Source organism: Palaemon carinicauda, chromosome 4 (genome assembly GCF_036898095.1).
Source record: "Palaemon carinicauda isolate YSFRI2023 chromosome 4, ASM3689809v2, whole genome shotgun sequence".
In the NCBI taxonomy this organism is placed as follows: Eukaryota; Metazoa; Arthropoda; class Malacostraca; order Decapoda; family Palaemonidae; genus Palaemon; species Palaemon carinicauda.
The window spans coordinates 45136457-45156441 of record NC_090728.1 but is presented as its reverse complement, the minus strand read 5'-3'; the positions used below and the strand labels follow the sequence as shown (position 1 = coordinate 45156441).

Genomic DNA, 19985 nt, shown 5'->3' with positions numbered 1-19985 from the left:
GAAACTAAGTGGTAGAGGTCAACTCAGACAACACCACAGCTTTGGCATACATCTCCAAGCAAGGAGGCACACACTCCTTCACGCTGCTCGAGATCGCAAGGGACCTTCTCTTATGGTCAAGAAATCGAGGCATCTCCCTGTTGACGAGATTCATCCAGGGGGACTTGAACGTCTTGGCAGACTGTCTCAGTCGGAGGGGTCAGGTGATACCCACGGAATGGACCCTCCACAAGGACGTGGGCAAGAGTCTTTGGGCTACTTGGGGTCAACCCACCATAGACCTCTTTGCCTCCTCGTTGACCAAAAGGTTACCAATCTATTGCTCTCTAGTCCTAGATACAGAAGCAATCCACATAGACGCGTTTCTACTGGATTGGTCTCTTCTGGACTTATATGCATTCCCACCATTCAAGATAGTCAACAAGGTACTGCAGAAGTTCGCCTCTCACGAAGGGACAAGGTTGACGTTGGTTGCTACCCTCTGGCCCGCGAGAGAGTGGTTCACCGAGGTACTTCAATGGCTGGTAGACTTTCCAAGAAGTCTTCCTCTAAGGGTAGATCTGTTACGTCAGCCCCACGTAAAGAATGTCCATCAAAGCCTCCCCGCTCTTTGTCTGACTTCCTTCAGACTATCGAAAGACTCTCAAGAGCTCGAGGCTTTTCGAAGGAGGCAGCCAGTGCGATTGCAAGAGCGAGGAGAGCTTCTACCATTAGAGTATACCAGTCGAAGTGGGAAGTCTTTCGAGACTGGTGCAAGTCAGCATCTGTGTCCTCGTCCAGTACCTCTGTAGCCCGAATCGCAGATTTTCTTTTACATCTGAGAAAGGTTCGCTCCCTTTCAGCTCCCACGATTAAGGGCTACAGGAGCATGTTGGCTTCGGTCTTTCGACATAGAGGCTTAGATCTTTCCAACAATAAAGATCTCCAAGATCTCCTTAAGTCTTTCGAGACCTCTAAGGAACGTCGTTTGGCAACTCCTGGATGGAACTTAGACGTGGTCCTAAGGTTCCTCATGTCAGACAGGTTTGAGCCATTACATTCAGCCTCCCTGAAGGATCTCACCCTCAAGACACTTTTCCTAGTGTGCTTGGCTTCGGCTAAAAGGGTCAGTGAACTTCATGCCTTCAGTAAGAACATCGGCTTTTCTACAGAAAAAGCCACTTGTTCACTTCAACTTGGTTTCCTGGCCAAAAATGAACTGCCTTCTCGTCCTTGGCCTAAATCTTTTGATATTCCTTGCTTATCAGAGATCGTAGGCAACGAACTGGAAAGAGTATTATGTCCTGTTAGAGCTCTTAAGTTCTATTTAGCTCGTACTAAGTCATTACGAGGTAAATCTGAGGCATTATGGTGCTCAGTTAAGAAACCATCATTGCCTATGTCAAAGAATGCTTTGTCATATTTTATCAGATTTTTAATACGAGAAGCTCATTCTCACTTGAATGAGAAAGACCGATGTTTGCTTAAGGTTAAGACGCACGAAGTTAGAGCTATAGCAACCTCCGTGGCCTTCAAGCAAAATAAATCTCTGCAAAGTATTATGGACGCGACTTTTTGGAGAAGCAAGTCAGTGTTCGCGTCATTTTACTTCAAAGATGTCCAGACTCTTTACGAGGACTGCTACACACTGGGTCCATTCGTTGCAGCGAGTGCAGTAGTGGGTGAGGGTTCTACCACTACATTACCCTAATTCCAATATCCTTTTTAATCTGTCTCTTGAAATGTTTTTAATATTGTTTTTTGGGTTGTACGGAAGGCTAAGAAGCCTTTCGCATCCTGGTTGATTTGGCGGGTGGTCAAAGTCATTTCTTGAGAGCGCCCAGATTAGGGGTTTGATGAGGTCCTGTTGTATGGGTTGCAGCCCTTAATACTTCAGCTCCTGGGAGTCTTTCAGCATCCTAAGAAGATCGCTGGGCTTCGTGAGGAAGACAGACTAATAAGGCAGAGTAATCGTCTAAGTCAACTTCCTTACCAGGTACCTTTATATATTTGGGTTTTGTTATGATATAACTGTCAAAAACTCGAAGCATATACGCTGTAAACTTAATTAACTCTGGTCTCTACCCACCACCATGGGTGTGAATCAGCTATTATATATTCACCGGCTAAGTTAAATATTTAAAAATGATATTTTAATTATAAAATAAATTTTTGAATATACTTACCCGGTGAATATATAAATTAAAGGCCCCCCCTTCCTCCCCGATAGAGACCCAGCGGGATGAGAAAATTTGGGTCTGTTTACATGTATATGCGGTATCTGGCCGATAGTTGGCGCTAGTGGGCACACCCGCAACCTTCATAGCGATCGCTCGCGAGTTTTTGTGTGTTTTTCTGTCGAGCCGCCGGAGGCTCAGCTATTATATATTCACCGGGTAAGTATATTCAAAAATTTATTTTATAATTAAAATATAATTTTTCTAATTTTAACCCTATTAGTTTACACAGAGAGCCCTTATCTCGGTACAGTATTTTCTTTATCTTGTGACATCAAAAGTAGTTTTCTTATTTAATCTATGGTGTATCTCATGAAATGCTGTCTGCACACATATAATCTTGTGGTTGGGTTTGTATCGAAAAAATATGGTTTCACAAAGAAAGCCATTACAGATAGTGCAGTACAGTACATATACTGTCACTGATTCCCATCTCTTGATACTTGTGATTGGCATACTGTACAGTATATCTCAAGGTTGCAAATAAAGGCGTTTGTTACAATAGATGAGAAAGTGGGGTTTACAGTTTTGGAATACCTTACCCATTTTAAGTATCTACTTTGCTCATTGAAATTAATGATTAATTTTGTCTTCTGCTACAAATGTAATAGTATCAGTTGAAGTGAATTTTTGTTTGTGAAGTATAGACATTTTTTTTTAGTTTAGAATAAGATTTACCTGTCATTTATTTATTTCAAAATTAATCATTAATACAGTACTTATTTTTCAGATTTACCCGAGAGAAGTGTCAATGGAGGCTTGATCATTGTTAACAGATAATTCTTGAAAGCTATTCTACCATATATTGATCTTAAAAATGCAGGTAATGTAATTTTTTAGAACAATTTACAGACGGTAATTTATCATGATTTAAGCTCTAGAATAATTTTCATTTGTTCCTACATTAATACAAACCATAGTCCATTAATAGGATTATGACTTCAGTGAAGTTGGAACGGCTTTATAATCTTTTAACTAGATAAAAATAGTTGCTGGAGGGTAGAAGGTAGGCCCCGATCACTTGCTAGGCAGAGCAACCTTCATTGCTCCCTCTTAATTGGGATTTTTTAGGTTTTTGCTTTTCCTTTCAGATTGAATAAAAGTGTTGATAGATCATTGTGTGCAAGGGATATTAATGGAATAAGGCAAGGATACAATGTTTCCAGTAGAATAAAATCATTGTAAATAAGTAAGCTTGCGAGAATCTGTTAATTGACAAGTGTCAATAAAATTATTGCATTAAATCATGGAATTTCAAATAATTGCATAGAAATTTTGCAGATACAGTACTAGTAAATTTTACAAGCATGTAGGATTTTATACAGTATATATGCCTTTCATAAAGTAATTCAATATGCAGGTAATAATAAAAAGCCATATATTATTAATGAAGAAAGATTATATTTTGTAGCTTGGAAGTTTAGTAAATTCTTCAGTGAACAGAATCTATTACGGGAAGATTTTTATGATTTATATAAAGATATGGCATTTTCTTTGCTACCTACCCAACATACTTTTTCCTGTTGGGCAGATTGTCTGTTGCTGTTCCATACCTCGCCAGTGTGGCCTTACAACGATGGAAGGAAAGAAAGAAGGAAGTTTTTGTTGAACATTGCTGGTGCTCTGTCAATGAAAATAGTTCTGGTGAATGCCATGGGTGCTGCCTTTTTGTATTCCTTAAGTGTCATCTTGAACCTGGAAAGGTGGCAAGGACATATCACTTAGTTGTGTTGCCTCCTAAAAGAGTCACTGTGGTCTCTTCCCCCTTGAAAGCATTATCATCATCCTGCACAACTGTGTAGAAGTCAGACTTGTTCCGTAACTGGAATACAAACCACGCTATTTATTAGGGGTTATACTTCGGCGGAGCTGAAATGATGAGCCATTAAAATTTAGCGAGGGTTAACTACCCACACCGCTAGTTAGCGGGGGGTAGGGTGGGGTAGCTTGCTATCACTCCTCCCGTTCACACACCTGTGATTTACCTCACTTTGCTTTTGTCTTGGATGGAGAGCGGTTGTTTCCGCTCTTCCTCCTCACCTTTTCTGGACTGCCATTAATTTTTGTCTTTTAACTTACTTTTTCTTATACATATACAGTATATATGAAAACATTCTTAATGTTTATGTATATATATGTGTATAGAAATGTGACAAGTTTCCTTTTCAGTGTTTGTGCTGTGCGTGTGATACATATACGACAACGACACTTGCATGCATCAGCACCGGAACAAGGCCAGCACAGTTCCACTTCGTGGGGAACGACCTCTCCCTCTTTGGTCCATCGGTCTTCCCGTCAGCATATAACCGTTGACTCGGCCGCCGCAGAGGAATCGTCATCACCTAGACCCTCTTCATTCAACTATTATCTTCGCTTTTTCCCTTTTCCTACGGGAAACATGGATTACTGAGCGAAGGCAATGTGGGCTCTCAGATATTGACTACGGTCTTTTTCTTCTCAAGGTCGTTCACCTTTCAACAACAGTGTACTATTGGGAAGAGCACCTTTCCCATTCATGGGCTTCCGATTGTTTGTCTCAATTATTTTTAGTGAAATTATAATTGTAACTTTAACTGTTCAGCTTTTCTCCGTGGGGAACACTTCCCTTCGGAGGATCAGTGGTTCTCACTCTTAGTGAATATTCTTAGCTGATTTAAATAATTGTAATTCTGTTTTTTCATTACAGTTACTCCGCTCCCCCCTTCTCCTGTGGATGTCGACTGGGGAAGGGAGGGCGCAATACTTATTTCACGTTGTTCCTTCGGGGTTCCTCTTCGGAGATCCTCCTAAGGGAATTTTCTGTTAAATAATTAATTTAATTTTTTTTCCCAGTTAACTAAGCAGTTTTTTTTCTTCATTCGACTAAGAGTACCAATGAAGCAGAGCTGTTCTGTTCATGCCTGGGAAATCTGCTGTCACTGCCGTCCCTCAGAGGACGTCGTCATGAGCGTCATCACTTCTCTTAGAAGTACGGCCGTGAAAACATGACCAGCACTTCAGATTATCTTAGAACGCTAACCAGGAGGTTCGCCTCCAGGGGTTGGACAATTTTCCCTTCAGAGGGAAAGTTTCCTCCCCAGATGTGAGATTGTTTCTCCCTTTCGAGGGAGAACTTCCCACATCTTAATAAATTCATTGTCTCCGACTACTGTTGTTGCCTTCGCCCAGACTACTCTCCCCCCTTGCTGAGTCTCTCTTCCTTCAGGGGCAGAGCACAGTCTTAGGCAAATCTCTTCTACGAAGTGTTCACCTCTCTCTTTCGCGAGAGAGGCCACTCATAGAGACTCCTCTTCGGAGGATCGCTACTGTTGAAGGGCAGCTTACTGATCCACCGGCCCTCATGGGCGTTGTCAAGTCTCTTCTACGAAGTGTTCACCTCTCTAGTTCGCGAGAGAGGCCACTCATAGAGACACCTCTTCGGAGGATCACTCTGCTCATCAGTTCCTGATCATCCTACCAGCAGACCTACCAGCGCAACCTTGCGCTGCAACTTAGTCCGTGGACTTCAGTCCTGGACTCTTCCATGGACCTTTCACGGTTGCGATCAGTGGATGTTCGCCCTTCCAAAGGGCACACCCCAGTTCCTGATCCTCCTGCCAGCTGACCTGCTGATCTACTGACGCAACCTTACGCCGCTGGTAGTCCTTGGACTTTGGTCCTGGACTCTTCCGTGGACCTTTTACGGTCCCCATCAGTGGATGTTCGCCCTTCCAAAGGGCACATCCCAGTTCCTGATCGTCCTGCCAGCTGACCTACCGATCTACCAACGCAACCTTACGCCGCTGTTAGTCCTTGGACTCATCCGTGGACCTTTTACGGTCTCCATCATGGATGTTTGCCCTTCCAAAGGGCTCATCCCAGTTTCTGGTCATTCTGCCAGCTGACCTGCCGACCTACCAGCGCTACCTTACGCTACAGTTAGTCCTTGGACTTCAGTGCTGGACTCTTCTGAGGATCACCAGCTCCCTCCTGCAAGCATTATCGTGCGCACCATTGCTTCCACGCGCGCACAAGACTTGTCTTCCGCGCGCTCCAATAGTACTCTTACGCACGCTCCAATGCAGCCCTGCACAACCAGTCACATGCTTCTGCGCATTCTAGGGAGACTGCACAAAACTACACAGTGTCTTACTGCGTGCCTGCTCACTTGTGCTCGCCAATGCGCCAACTCTTCACTAAGAACCAGCGCTTGCCTGTTAGCGCTCTTCTGCGCATTCACCGGAAACTGCGCTTCAGCAGAAACTGAGCGCCAGCATCATCCTGTGTGCCATCGCACCAGTACTCTCCTGCACACTGGCGCAATAGGCAGAAAAAAGGAATAAAACTTTTTTCCTCACCCCGCAAATGCATAACATGGCCTCCGGGAAAAGAGGAGAGAGGCTTCGCAGAAGGATTCTAGATCCCAAAGATTCCATCTTCTAAGGGGAATCAAAACGGGGAATCCTTGGTCCCTGTCTCTTCTGAAGTTTCTTTTTTCCTTGACAAACCACTGTCAGCAAACAAGAAAGCATCAACAGACTGATATTTAGATCACTGTTTGCTAATGGTTAGTTCACGGTTTGCTGATCGCTAGCTCGCCGATCACCAGATCACCAATTGCTAGCTCAGCTTGATCATTGACCTCTAGTCCCTCCAATGACTAATGATCTCCGATTGCTAGCGTTCCAATCACCGATTGCTAGTCAGTAACCAGTCATCAGCTGCTGATCAGGCAGCTCATCTTTCTTTGATCATTGACCTCTAGTCCCTCCAATGACTAATGATCTCCTATTGCTAGCGTTCCAATCACCGATTGCTAGTCAGTAACCAGTCATCAGCTGCTTATCAGGCAGCTCATCTTTCTTTGATCATTGACCTCTAGTCCCTCCAATGACTAATGATCTCCGATTGCTAGCGTTCCAATCACCGATTGCTAGTCAGTAACCAGTCATCAGCATGCTGATCAGGCAGCTCATCTTTCTTCGATCATTGAACTCAGCTTGCTGATCTTTGACCAGCCCATCATCAGCTTGCTGATCTCTGACCAACCAGGAGGGACCATAGTCAGCTTGCTGATCTCTAGCTCATCGGTCCGCGATCGATCGCTGATCATCAATGGCTTACCATCACCAACTGACTATCATTAAACCATTCTGCTGTCTCTCAGGGCTCTCAAAGCAGATTACCTACTCATTGGCTGACTGACCAGACAGCCTTCATCTGCCTGTCAGTTACCATCCTCGACTCAGACCGCCGATTCACCGATCATCGGCAATTCGCCAGCAGTTCGTGACTCGGTCTTACTAGTCAACCTCTGCCCGTAGTTCCCTAGATCAGAAGGTATACAACATACTTCTCGCTACTGGCTGTTCGCCATCACACTAAAGTGATTGGCAAACGATCGACAACCCTCATCAATGGCTTGTCGACAGGGGACTACTTGTGAGCACTCTCCAACTGCACAGTAACCACGACACCCAACCGTTAACCATTGATTAACATTCGCCAGATTGATTCTATTCTAAGGATTAGTATCAATCCCATCAGGGCGCATAGTAGGGCTAAACGTTGCCTTCCTTTGTTAGTTAAAGGAATTCTTTCTCAGGGAAGAATTCTTTACACCACGAGTCAAGACCCCAGCGTCAACAATCTCCCATGCAAAAGGATCTGCAAGGAGCTGTCCCTTTGGGTCGATGTCCACACCATTTTGGGGTTCGAACAAGGGCTAAGATCTCAGGTCTTCATTTGCACACTGGACCTAAAGGACACATACTTCCAGGCTCAAACCCTCCATCTAGGAAGGTTGGAAGATTCAGTCTAGACAAACAAGAAACACCAGTTCAGGGCACTGTTCTTCGGTCTTTCCACTACACCCATCCTGGTCTCACAGGATTGGCTTCTGTCTCCTCCGTTTTGGGACGACTGACTGACCTTAGCAGACTCAGTGACAACCCTGCATTAGCACCGGAACTTCTGAAGTCTTTTTACCAAGATCCAGTGATCAAGGTAAACCTGCGGAAGTCTTCTGTACTTCCCTCCTAGAAGACTGGTGTATCTGAGAATGATTCTAGACACCAATCTCTGCAAACTTTCTCAAAACGAGAAGAACTCCCATCCCAGAGTGACTTGAGTCTGACTGGAATCAAGCCCTCAATCCCCCAGACATTCTGACCCCCATGGGACCAGAAGTTTGGACGAACCTCAAGGGATGGGTGTCAGTCGAGAATCTACAGAGCGGTATAACCTTCTCATCCTTGCACACCCCTTGGACATGATGCTGTGCATAGAACACATCAAAAGAAGAGAGGAGGGACCATAATGCTGCACCACATCAGACTTATCATGTTGGTTGATAAAGCTCTGTGGAATCTATACATGCAATATGCCAGACATGATGTAGCACAAAAAGTACCAAACAAGCACTGCATCAACGTGTACAGGATCACTTACTTGTGCATATGCAATTGCAGGGTGTGACTGTGTCCGCTTTCTACGACACGGGAAAAAGAAGGCAGATCCTTGACTTGTCTTCAAAAGTCCAGATGTAACATATGAAGACATTGTCAGAGCTGGTGAGCCGTTTCTTCGTAAGATATATTGTGCAAATGATCGCTTCAGCAATCTAGACAAGCTTAGGTATACTATATCTTGTATTTGAAGAAGATGCAGAGGTCATTTTTAACATTGGGTCTCACCATCCTTCCTCTGACATAATCAGCAGCCAAATTCCATGCATATCATGCTTACTTTGCAGTTCAGTAGTGGCCAAGGAACCCAAGACAATTGGAGCCAATTAAGGGGGGGGGGGGCTGACAGCTGTGTGATGGCATGCTAAGTTCAGTATTTAATGACAAAGACCCAGCTCCTCCTCATATCTTATGCATGATTTCATGTGGATGTAAGGCAGGATGTAGTAAAAGATGCATGTGCAGGAAATCTGGACTAGATTACACGGAAATGTGTTCGAACTGTATTCCCCCCCTCCCCTAACGATATGAAAGATGAATAATTTGGAATGACAGAACAACCATGTGCACAGGATTTAACTGTTTGCACAATATCAGCAGCATTCATGAAATTGAAATTCAACAAGATTGTTGTATGGCATTTGCTGCACCTTGTTTGTATAAATTTATCAGACACCAAACATAAAATACCTCAAGATATTCATTCTTTCTATAGTAAAATGGCGTATTCTCTATACTGTTTAGGTTGATACTTTTTTTTTTCTCTTTTTTTAGGTTAGATTGTTGTTATGTCTTACAAACACAATTGGATTTTTCAACATCACATAGTTTGAAAAGAGGTATCACATAGATTTGTGATCTGACATTAAAAAGGTGTAGCCTCGGCAGAGGTGGCTACCATTGATTTTAAGCTCTCGAACATTTATATTACTTAGGACTATCTGGGAACCTTATGGATTATGAATCTGAAGACCATAGAGTAACATCCCATAGAAAATTAGTTTTTTTTTTTTCGTGTTGCATCATTAACTTTGCTAATTCTCCTGGTCCAAGGACTTTCTCCTTTCATAGGGATGAATCTCCAATTAAAGGGTAAGTTTGTATTCATGTAGAAAAAAATCACAAGTTTTAAAAGTAATTTATATTTTTCTTAACCCTTTTACCCCAAGGCTATTTGGAAATTTCCAACCCTTAACCCCCAGGGGGTTATTTTTTCCCCAGCACATTTTGCAGTATATTTTTTTTTAAATTGCTCTAACAGCCTTAATTTTTGTCATAGAGAGGTCAGGTTGGTCTTATTCTCTTGGAAAATGCCCGAATTTTCTCAAAAAATTATCAAAAATATGAAAAAAAAATTTTTATAGCATTTTTTTGCAAGGATGTACCGGTACGTCCATGGGGGTAAAGGGATGGCTTTTGTGAAACGTACCAGTACGTCCTTTGGCGGAAAAAGGGTTAACAATACAAACCTGAGTCGTTCAAGATGCACTGCCTGCCTCAACCACCCTGCCAGTTCCAGGTTAAGGTCAAAATGTAGATTACTCTGCCTGATGAGTAGACAGGGACTACATCCATCTGCCAGCAACTATGTCTACCTAGTTGAAAGTTCAAACTTTCATTCCAGCTTTGCTAAAGTCATACAGACTTGGTTTTGTATAATTAGGAAAAATACAAACAACTGAAAATTTGGGATATTGTGGCATGTATATTTGTCAAAAAGATTTTTTTTTATTACATTGGTTACTTTTACAGAATTTTTCTTTTATACAGAGAGAAGAGAGAACTCTTGATGTTGCCCTGGATGCAATTGTCCAGCGTGTTGTCGATATCAAAGGTTCACTGCAAGAGTTGGTGGCAAGAATTGAGCATGAAGGGGAAGGTGGTGATTGGCCATCATATCTCAATAACTTCTCTGTTATATCTGCACAGGTATGTTTTTATTTCCATCAAAATCAAATGTTTGGTCTACTTGTGTGTGAAACCAATTAATATTTTTTGTATCTTTTCACATAAAAGTTAAATAGACTTTCGTTTGTTATATATTTTCAATTTTTCATTTATTCTGTAGTCTTGGTCCGATTTTTATATAACTAGATTTCAGTCATATAATTTATTGAGCTTTTTTTTTTCTACTGTATAACAATATTTTTCTGTAGGAGATCACCAAGTTTGTCACAGCAGTGGTGTTAATGTAATAAAACCTTAAAGTATAAAATATGACTTTCACAATCAGGCATTGCTGTGTTATGTAGATATAGATGATAATTTTATACTGTATTTTAAACCATTTACATATGCAATTAGTTTGAATAACAAATAAATTTAAATTTATTTTTTTGCAGATATATACACTATTGAAATTATTGAAGAATGATAAGACACCGGCTCTACGAAATTTTTTAACACTACCCTTGCAACTTAATGCTGAAACTGATGAAAAGTTACTTATGACCACAGAAGGCAGAGTGCCATCCTTCAGTCACGATTTTGTTCCCAATTTGTTGAGGACAAAACCTGAACCAGAAGTTGAACAAAAGCAGTTGACTTTAGAGACCAAAATGCAGCAGATAAACTCTGATACTGCTACTGTAAGTAGTTTTAATATTTTGACACCCCAGTAACCATTTTTACAGATGCTAAAAAAAAACCTAAGACACATATGTAAAAATGTTATGGTGAATACTATAATTAGAATTCTTATTTCTTGCATCATCAATATTTAGTCAAAAGTGAATAGGGATTTTTTTTTTTTCAATATTAATCTTACCCGATGATCATGTAGCTGTCAACTCCGTTGCCCGACAGAAATCTACGGTCGGGATACGCCAGCGATCGCTATCCAGGTGGGGGTGTACACAACAGCGCCATCTGTGAGTAGGTACTCAAGTACTTCTTGTCAACAAGAACTCAATTTTTCCTCTGTCGTGCCGCCGGCAAGACCTACTTGGATACGCTGTTGATTTTGGAGTCTTTGTTCACGATTTGGTGATGTATTTGCTCTAAAGTTATAGCCTTCGCTATTCAGGAAGCTTTCTCATTAGCTTAGCAAGCTTTTGGAATTAATTTAGATTAATTGGTAACGAACTTTGCTAGATTTTGGAATTCCCCCTTGACTACTTCTAAATTCAAGATGTCTGACCAGTCTCAAGTACCTAAGTACAGGCAGTGTAGTGTTAGGACTTGTACTAGGCATCTTCCGAAGGCCTCTATAGATCCTCACACCGTATGTTCCAATTGTAGGGGTAAATCCTGTCAATTGGAAGATCGATGTGGGGAATGTGCTGGGCTATCGGAATTCGATTTTAACGAATTCCTTAGATATGCACATAGGTTAGAGAAGGAGAGAAATAGGAGGAGTTCTTCTCGCTCTGTGGATTTTTCCTCTCCCCATGCCCCTCAACCTTTTCCTTCCCCTGTGGTGGTGACTCCCGAACCTGCTACGAGTGCTCAGCCTGGTATGGCGGATATGTTGCGTGCCATTCAGGCTCTCGGTGACAAAGTGGAGTCATTGGCTAATGACCGTAATCAGCTCTTGGCAGATGTCAGAGAGCTGAAAGCGAAAAGTGCAGTGGGAAGTGTTAGTGCTAGTGATGTGCAAAGTGTCAGTGTCAGTGTTGCGCATGAGGGTACATCTGTGCGTGCCAGTCGTCCTCCCAGTCCGGGACCTCTTGCAAGCTCCCAAGCCCAGGGGAGAAGCAATGTCGAAGGACCAAAGGGTTCGGCAGGCCTTGATCGGCGCACGGATGTATCCTCAGTGGTTGCGGACGTATCTGCTAAGGATCGTCCCATCCACATACAGACGAATGAGCCCTTACATTCCTCGTCTGTGGAAGAGGTTTCCAGGAGGAAACGGTGGACCAAGGTCTCACGACCGCTCAAGCGTAAGGTCCCTTCCGAGCTAGTCCAACGGCCCAGGTGTAACCACTGGGTCAGTTCGGACTCGCCGCAGTCATCTGATGACTGCACACCTCCCAAGAGAGGTAGAGTGGTCCCTCAACAGGCTTCTGCTCCGTCTGTTGTTGCTCCAACCACAGTAGACCCTAAGTGGTCCATGCTGCAGACTATGCAGTCTCAGCTTGCTGCATTCATGCAGGAGTATCATGCTGAGAAGGCTCCTGTTAACCTACAACCCGCCGAGGTTGTGCGCTCAGCAGATACTGCGGCTGCCTGCTCCCACACTCCACCTGTGAGAGCTCCACCACCGATGCGCAGTCCACCCTGCCAGACGCATGTTCTTGCTGCACCATCTGCTAACATGCGTGAGCTGCCGCATCAGGAGTTGCCGGGTTCCAGCACTATGCGGCATTCTCCTCAGCCCATGCAGCATGCTCTGCAGACCTTACAGCATGCTCCGCATACCATGCAGCATGAGCCGCATACCTTACAGCATGCTCTGCATACCATACCGCATGCTCCTCATCCCACCGCAGACCCTCCCACACACCAGCCCTCTGCTTTTGTTGTTGCCAGCTCGCAGACCGACCAGCAGCGGCATGATGTTGGATCCGCAGGTACGCATGCACCCGTTCTGCCGGATTCAGCCGTTCAGCTTTCTGCTCTGCCTTTACCTCTTACAACTCAGCTTTCGGATGATGATGTATCGGATGATGAAGCTGCACATCTGGATGAGCCTCACTCTGATTTTGAAGGGCCCAAGTCTACTGCTCCCTCCTTAGACTTTCGTAAAGTCCTTGCCTTGTTCAGGGACTTGTATCCTGAGCAGTTTGTGTCTGCAACCCCTCGTTCTCCTCCCTCCGAGTTTGCTCTGGGCATGCAGTCTGCTGCGCCTGCCTTCACCAAGCTTGTTCTCGCCAGATCATCTAAGAGAGCTTTGAGGGTTATGGGGGACTGGTTGCAGTCCAAGAAGCAACTGGGAAGGACTTCTTTCGTCTTTCCGCCTCCCAAGCTTGCTTCTAAGTCGAGCGTCTGGTATGCCACGGGAGAGGAACCCGGCTTGGGGGTTCCTGCCTCTGCCCAGGCCGACTTCTCAAGTCTGGTTGACTCTCCCCGCAGGTTGGCTATGAGACGTTCGAAGATCTGCTGGCCCTTTTCCGATTTAGATCATCTGTTGAAGGGAGTCTTTCGTGCCTTCGAGATATTCAACTTCCTCGATTGGTGTTTGGGAGCCTTAAGCAGGAAGACTTCCCCTTCAGATAAGGACTCGGCCATGCTGATCATGTCTAGCATGGACAAAGCAATTCGGGATGGGTCTGGTGAACTTGCGGCTTCGTATGTATCAGGAGTCCTTAAGAAGAGAGAACATCTTTGCTCCTTCTTATCAGCTGGTATCACTCCTTGCCAGAAGTCAGAGTTGTTGTTTGCTCCTCTCTCCAAGTGTCTGTTTCCGGAGGAGCTGATTAAGGGGATGGCTGCCTCACTTATCCAGAAGGATACTCATGATCTTATGGCATCTTCTGCACGTAAGGCTAAAACCTTTCCTTCCGTGCCTAGACCCTTCCGCCCTGCAGCAGTTGACACACCTGCTTCTAGGTTCATCCCGCCCTTTCGTGGCAGAGCCTCCAGCAGAGGAGGTACCCGTGCAGACAGTCACCGTGGCAAGTCCAAGAAGGGTTCCAAGTCCGCAAAAGGCAAGTTTTGACTGCCTTCCTCTCCAGACAGCAGTAGGAGCCAGACTCAAGACCTTCTGGCAAGCTTGGGAGAGCAGAGGTGCAGACGCTCAGTCTGTGAAGTGGCTAAGGGAGGGTTACAGAATTCCGTTCTGCCGCAGTCCCCCTCTAGCTACGTCTCCCATCAACCTCTCTCCCAACTACAAGGAGAAGGACAAGAGGCTAGCGTTGCAACAAGAGGTGTCGCTCTTGCTACAAAAGGAAGCGGTGGTCATAGTCCGGGATCATCAATCCCCGGACTTTTACAACCGTCTCTTCCTGGTAGCCAAGAAGACAGGAGGTTGGAGACCGGTGCTGGACGTCAGTGCTCTCAATGCTTTTGTCACCAAGCAGACGTTCACGATGGAGACGACGAAGTCGGTCCTAGCAGCGGTCAGGCAGGAGGACTGGATGGTCTCGTTAGACCTGAAAGACGTGTACTTTCACGTCCCCATCCATCCAGACTCCCAACCTTTCCTAAGATTCGTCTTTGGAAAGGTTGTGTACCAGTTCCAAGCCCTGTGCTTTGGCCTAAGCACGGCACCTCTTGTGTTTACCAGACTGATGAGGAATTTTGCGAAATTCCTTCACTTGGCAGACATCAGAGCCTCCCTCTATTTAGACGACTGGCTTTTAAGAGCTCCCACAAGTCGTCGCTGTCTGGAGAATCTCAGATGGACTATGGATCTGACCAAGGAACTGGGCCTCCTGGTCAATTTAGAGAAGTCCCAGCTCGTCCCATCCCAGACCATTGTCTACCTGGGTATGGAGATTCAGAGTCGAGCTTTTCGGGTTTTTCCGTCGGCCCCAAGGATCAATCAAGCCCTAGAATGCATCCAGAGCATGCTGAGAAGGAACCGATGCTCAGTCAGGCAGTGGATGAGTCTAACAGGGACACTTTCATCGCTGGCCCTGTTCATCGAGTTAGGGAGACTCCACCTCCGCCCCCTTCAGTATCATCTAGCTGCTCACTGGATAAAGGACATGACGCTAGAGGCGGTCTCAGTTCCTGTTTCCGAAGAGATGAGGTCTACTCTAACGTGGTGGAAGAACAGCATTCTTCTCAAGGAAGGTCTACCATTAGCTGTTCAGACCCCCGACCACCGTCTCTTCTCGGACGCATCGGACACGGGCTGGGGTGCGACACTGGACGGACAGGAATGCTCGGGCACATGGAATCAGGAGCAAAGGACACTTCACATCAATTGCAAGGAGTTGTTGGCGGTTCATCTGGCCTTGATAAACTTCAAGTCCCTCCAGCTAAACAAGGTGGTGGAGGTGAACTCCGACAACACCACAGCCTTGGCTTACATCTCCAAGCAGGGAGGGACTCATTCGAGGAAGTTGTTCGAGATCGCAAGGGACCTCCTCATTTGGTCAAAAGATCGAAAGCTCACGCTGGTAACGAGGTTCATTCAGGGCGATATGAATGTCATGGCAGATCGCCTCAGCCGGAAGGGTCAGGTCATCCCCACAGAGTGGACCCTTCACAAGAATGTTTGCAGCAGACTATGGGCCCTGTGGGGTCAGCCAACCATAGATCTATTCGCTACCTCGATGACCAAGAGGCTCCCGTTGTATTGTTCTCCGATTCCAGACCCAGCAGCAGTTCACGTGGATGCCTTTCTGCTGGATTGGTCCCATCTCGACCTGTATGCGTTCCCGCCGTTCAAGATTGTCAACAGGGTACTTCAGAAGTTCGCCTCTCACAAAGGGACACGGCTGACGTTGGTTGCTCCCCTCTGGCCCACGAGAGAATGGTTCACCGAGGTACTGCAATGGCTAGTCGACGTTCCCAGGACTCTTCCTCTAAGAGTGGACCTTCTGCGTCAACCTCACGTAAAGAAGGTACACCCAAACCTCCACGCTCTTCGTCTGACTGCCTTCAGACTATCGAAAGACTCTCTAGAGCTAGAGGCTTTTCGAAGGAGGCAGCCAGAGCGATTGCCAGAGCAAGGAGGACATCCACTCTCAGAGTCTATCAGTCTAAATGGGAAGTCTTCCGAAGCTGGTGCAAGGCCAATGCAGTTTCCTCAACCAGTACCACTGTAACCCAGATTGCTGACTTCCTGTTACATCTAAGGAACGTAAGATCCCTATCAGCTCCTACGATCAAGGGTTACAGAAGTATGTTGGCAGCGGTTTTCCGCCACAGAGGCTTGGATCTTTCCACCAACAAAGATCTACAGGACCTCCTTAGGTCTTTTGAGACCTCAAAGGAACGTCGGTTGTCCACTCCAGGCTGGAATCTAGACGTGGTCTTAAGGTTCCTAATGTCACCAAGATTTGAACCGCTCCAATCAGCCTCTTTTAAGGACCTCACATTAAAAACTCTTTTCCTTGTGTGCTTAGCAACAGCTAAAAGAGTAAGTGAGATCCACGCCTTCAGCAGGAACATAGGTTTCACATCTGAAACGGCTACATGTTCCTTGCAGCTCGGTTTTTTGGCTAAAAACGAGCTTCCTTCCCGTCCTTGGCCTAAGTCGTTCGAGATCCCAAGCCTGTCCAACTTGGTGGGGAACGAACTAGAGAGAGTACTTTGCCCAGTTAGAGCTCTAAGGTACTATTTAAGAAGGTCAAAGCCATTACGAGGACAATCAGAAGCTTTATGGTGTGCTATCAAGAAGCCTTCTCTACCGATGTCTAAGAACGCAGTTTCTTACTACATCAGGCTTCTGATTAGAGAAGCACATTCTCATCTGAAGGAAGAAGACCTTGCTTTGCTGAAGGTAAGGACACATGAAGTGAGAGCTGTGGCTACTTCAGTGGCCTTCAAACAGAACCGTTCTCTGCAGAGTGTTATGGATGCAACCTATTGGAGGAGCAAGTCAGTGTTCGCATCATTCTATCTCAAAGATGTCCAGTCTCTTTACGAGAACTGCTACACCCTGGGACCATTCGTAGCAGCGAGTGCAGTAGTAGGTGAGGGCTCAGCCACTACATTCCCATAATCCCATAACCTTTTTAACCTTTCTCTTGAATACTTTTTATTGTTGTTCTTTGGGTTGTACAGTCGGCTAAGAAGCCTTCCGCATCCTGGTTGATTTGGCGGGTGGTCAAATTCTTTCTTGAGAAGCGCCTAGGTTAGAGGTTGTGATGAGGTCCTTTAGTATGGGTTGCAGCCCTTTATACTTCAGCACCTAGGAGTCGTTCAGCATCCTAAGAGGACCGCTAGGCTCAGTAAGGAAGACGTACTTAAAAAAGGCAGAGTAATGGTTCAAGTCGACTTCCTTACCAGGTACTTATTTATTTTATGTTTGTTATTTTGAATAACTGATAAAATGAAATACGGGATACTTAGCTTCTTTGTTAACATGTATGCTGGTCTCCACCCACCACCCTGGGTGTGAATCAGCTACATGATCATCGGGTAAGATTAATATTGAAAAATGTTATTTTCATTAGTAAAATAAATTTTTGAATATACTTACCCGATGATCATGAATTAAAGAACCCGCCCTTCCTCCCCATAGAGAACCAGTGGACCGAGGAGAAAATTGAGTTCTTGTTGACAAGAAGTACTTGAGTACCTACTCACAGATGGCGCTGTTGTGTACACCCCCACCTGGATAGCGATCGCTGGCGTATCCCGACCGTAGATTTCTGTCGGGCAACGGAGTTGACAGCTACATGATCATCGGGTAAGTATATTCAAAAATTTATTTTACTAATGAAAATAACATTTTATATAAATTAATCACTTATAGGGGCTTTTAGAAGATACGCAGAATGATTGAATGCAGCAGTAACACCTTTCAATTTGCTTTTCTTATATTTGAGATGATTCTGTTTTAGTATATAAATATCTTGGTAACCTGGATCATGAGGTTCTAAGGTGAAATGTTTGTCATAATCTGTGGTACATGAAGGGTTATGTAGTCCTGCTAACATACATAGAGACAGACAAACAAACGACCAAAAACAAAATATCGTGGGTGAGGTAATAAGATAACACCATACATATTAGTGTCATGTTTAATGTCCGAAATTTCATATTTTAAATTAAGCCATTGATTTTGCTTAATATATTTTTTACAAATTATATTATTGATGCAGTGCATACAAGTACATCATGTTTTGTTCAAGTACTGTACATAACTTGCACATGAAAGTATATGATAATCTTTGAATAATTAAATGGGAATTGGAAAATATAGCATCAAGTAGCATAACAACAATACTTCTCTTGTAACATTTTTATTAATTTATTTGGGTTGTAACATTATTTTTATTAATTTATTTGGGTTATTCCATTTACAGTAGTATGAATAGACTTAGATAGAAGAAAGAATTCAGTCTTATTGCTTTCCATTCAAATATTTGTATTACTTTTCAGAAACAAATCAACATTCACAACAAAGTTGTCAAGCATGTTCTTGATTTGTTGAACACTGCACGAGAAGAGTGGGAAACGGAAACAGCTTCTCGCACAAACCAACCCCAGACTTGTTCGTTCAATGACACACAGATGCTGATTGCTGCCATGGGCACGGGGAAAGGCATCAAGAATATCCCGGGTAGAGCGCCTATGCCAAGACCATCTCCAACCATGACTCAGCAAGCACCTCAAAGTAAGATAACAATATTTAAGATTTTATGGATATTTGATGATGTGATTTGAAAATTTAAAAAACTAAGAAAACCAAAGTACTATACTTGATGTGATCAATAATATAGGTATCAAAATTGTAGGTAGTATATTGCAGTTTTTGTATAATATGTAAACCTAGTCTTTTTATTTTTATCTTCAATGTGTGCTGTTTCATTCATTGAATCTTGTTTATAAGATTGTGTGAGTCACAGGTAGTGTTTATTCATGTGACTAAATACAAATTTTCCTTAAGTTAAAGGACAATTTTGGGGTTACTTAGGTTAAAGGGGAGGTTGGCATGAGAGACTGTAGGTGGTATAAGGATTAAAGACCTCAAATTTATACAAATATATCTAGGAAAAATATAAAAAAAATTTCAGCATTCAAACCTTTGTCTTGACTGTGCATAGGAAATCATTCCTTAGGTTGCATTGATTTTATTTATTTAACTGTCCTTAAGGTTGGTTTTGTCAGAAGTTTGGGGACTTCAATTGGCAGTTATGTGATGGGAGGAGGAATGGCTTAAAACTTCAGTACAGACTTGGCAAAAACAGATGCGAGCGACTCAATTGGGCCGTGTCATGAATTGTGGTCCAAATAGCAGAATCAAGAATCGGTTAGGTGATGACTTGGGAGAAGTGATAGTGGAAACAGGTTTTTATTTTCTACATCAAATATGAATTTAGATATCGAATGGTTCTGTAATGTCACTTTTGTGCTGTACTCCATCGTGGAATTTTAAGCCATTATCATTTTTACACTACTTTTTTCTTCAGAAGTACTGTACCACTTTCCAATCGCCCACTTTGCTGTTCCATGTTCAGTGACTTACAAATCTTCCTCCTCTGTGGATGACTTAAGGTCTGTTAATTCTTTCACCAAACTTTCACAATATTTGTGGTATGATCTTCCACAATTTCCCCTTATGTCTGTGAATCTCTTATTGCCATCTTATCTTGCTGTTAGGGCAACAAAATTTTATGGTTATCTTCAGAACTGGGAACACAAGAAACAGAAGAGCTGATTATTCTTCCTTTCAATCTAAGGTTATTTTGCAAACTCATCTTAGATATGATCCTTTGGTTGAGCTGGCTAAGGAGTCTATACATAGGACCCAAGGAAATTA

At 43.8% G+C, this 19985-nt stretch overlaps 1 protein-coding gene across 2 annotated transcripts in view; it reads left to right on the top strand.

The window, feature by feature from the left end:
* LOC137639917 (mediator of RNA polymerase II transcription subunit 8-like) overlaps positions 1–19985 on the top strand; it is a 73829-nt gene that overhangs the window by 34879 nt on the left and 18965 nt on the right. For both annotated transcript variants that reach the window (XM_068372206.1, XM_068372207.1), the window contains exons 2-5: positions 2947–3039; positions 10433–10591; positions 11005–11250; positions 18605–18839. In XM_068372206.1, coding sequence (XP_068228307.1) covers positions 3034–3039; positions 10433–10591; positions 11005–11250; positions 18605–18839 — 646 coding nt within the window. In that variant the 5' untranslated portion in view covers positions 2947–3033. The remainder of the gene's footprint in view (positions 1–2946; positions 3040–10432; positions 10592–11004; positions 11251–18604; positions 18840–19985) is intronic.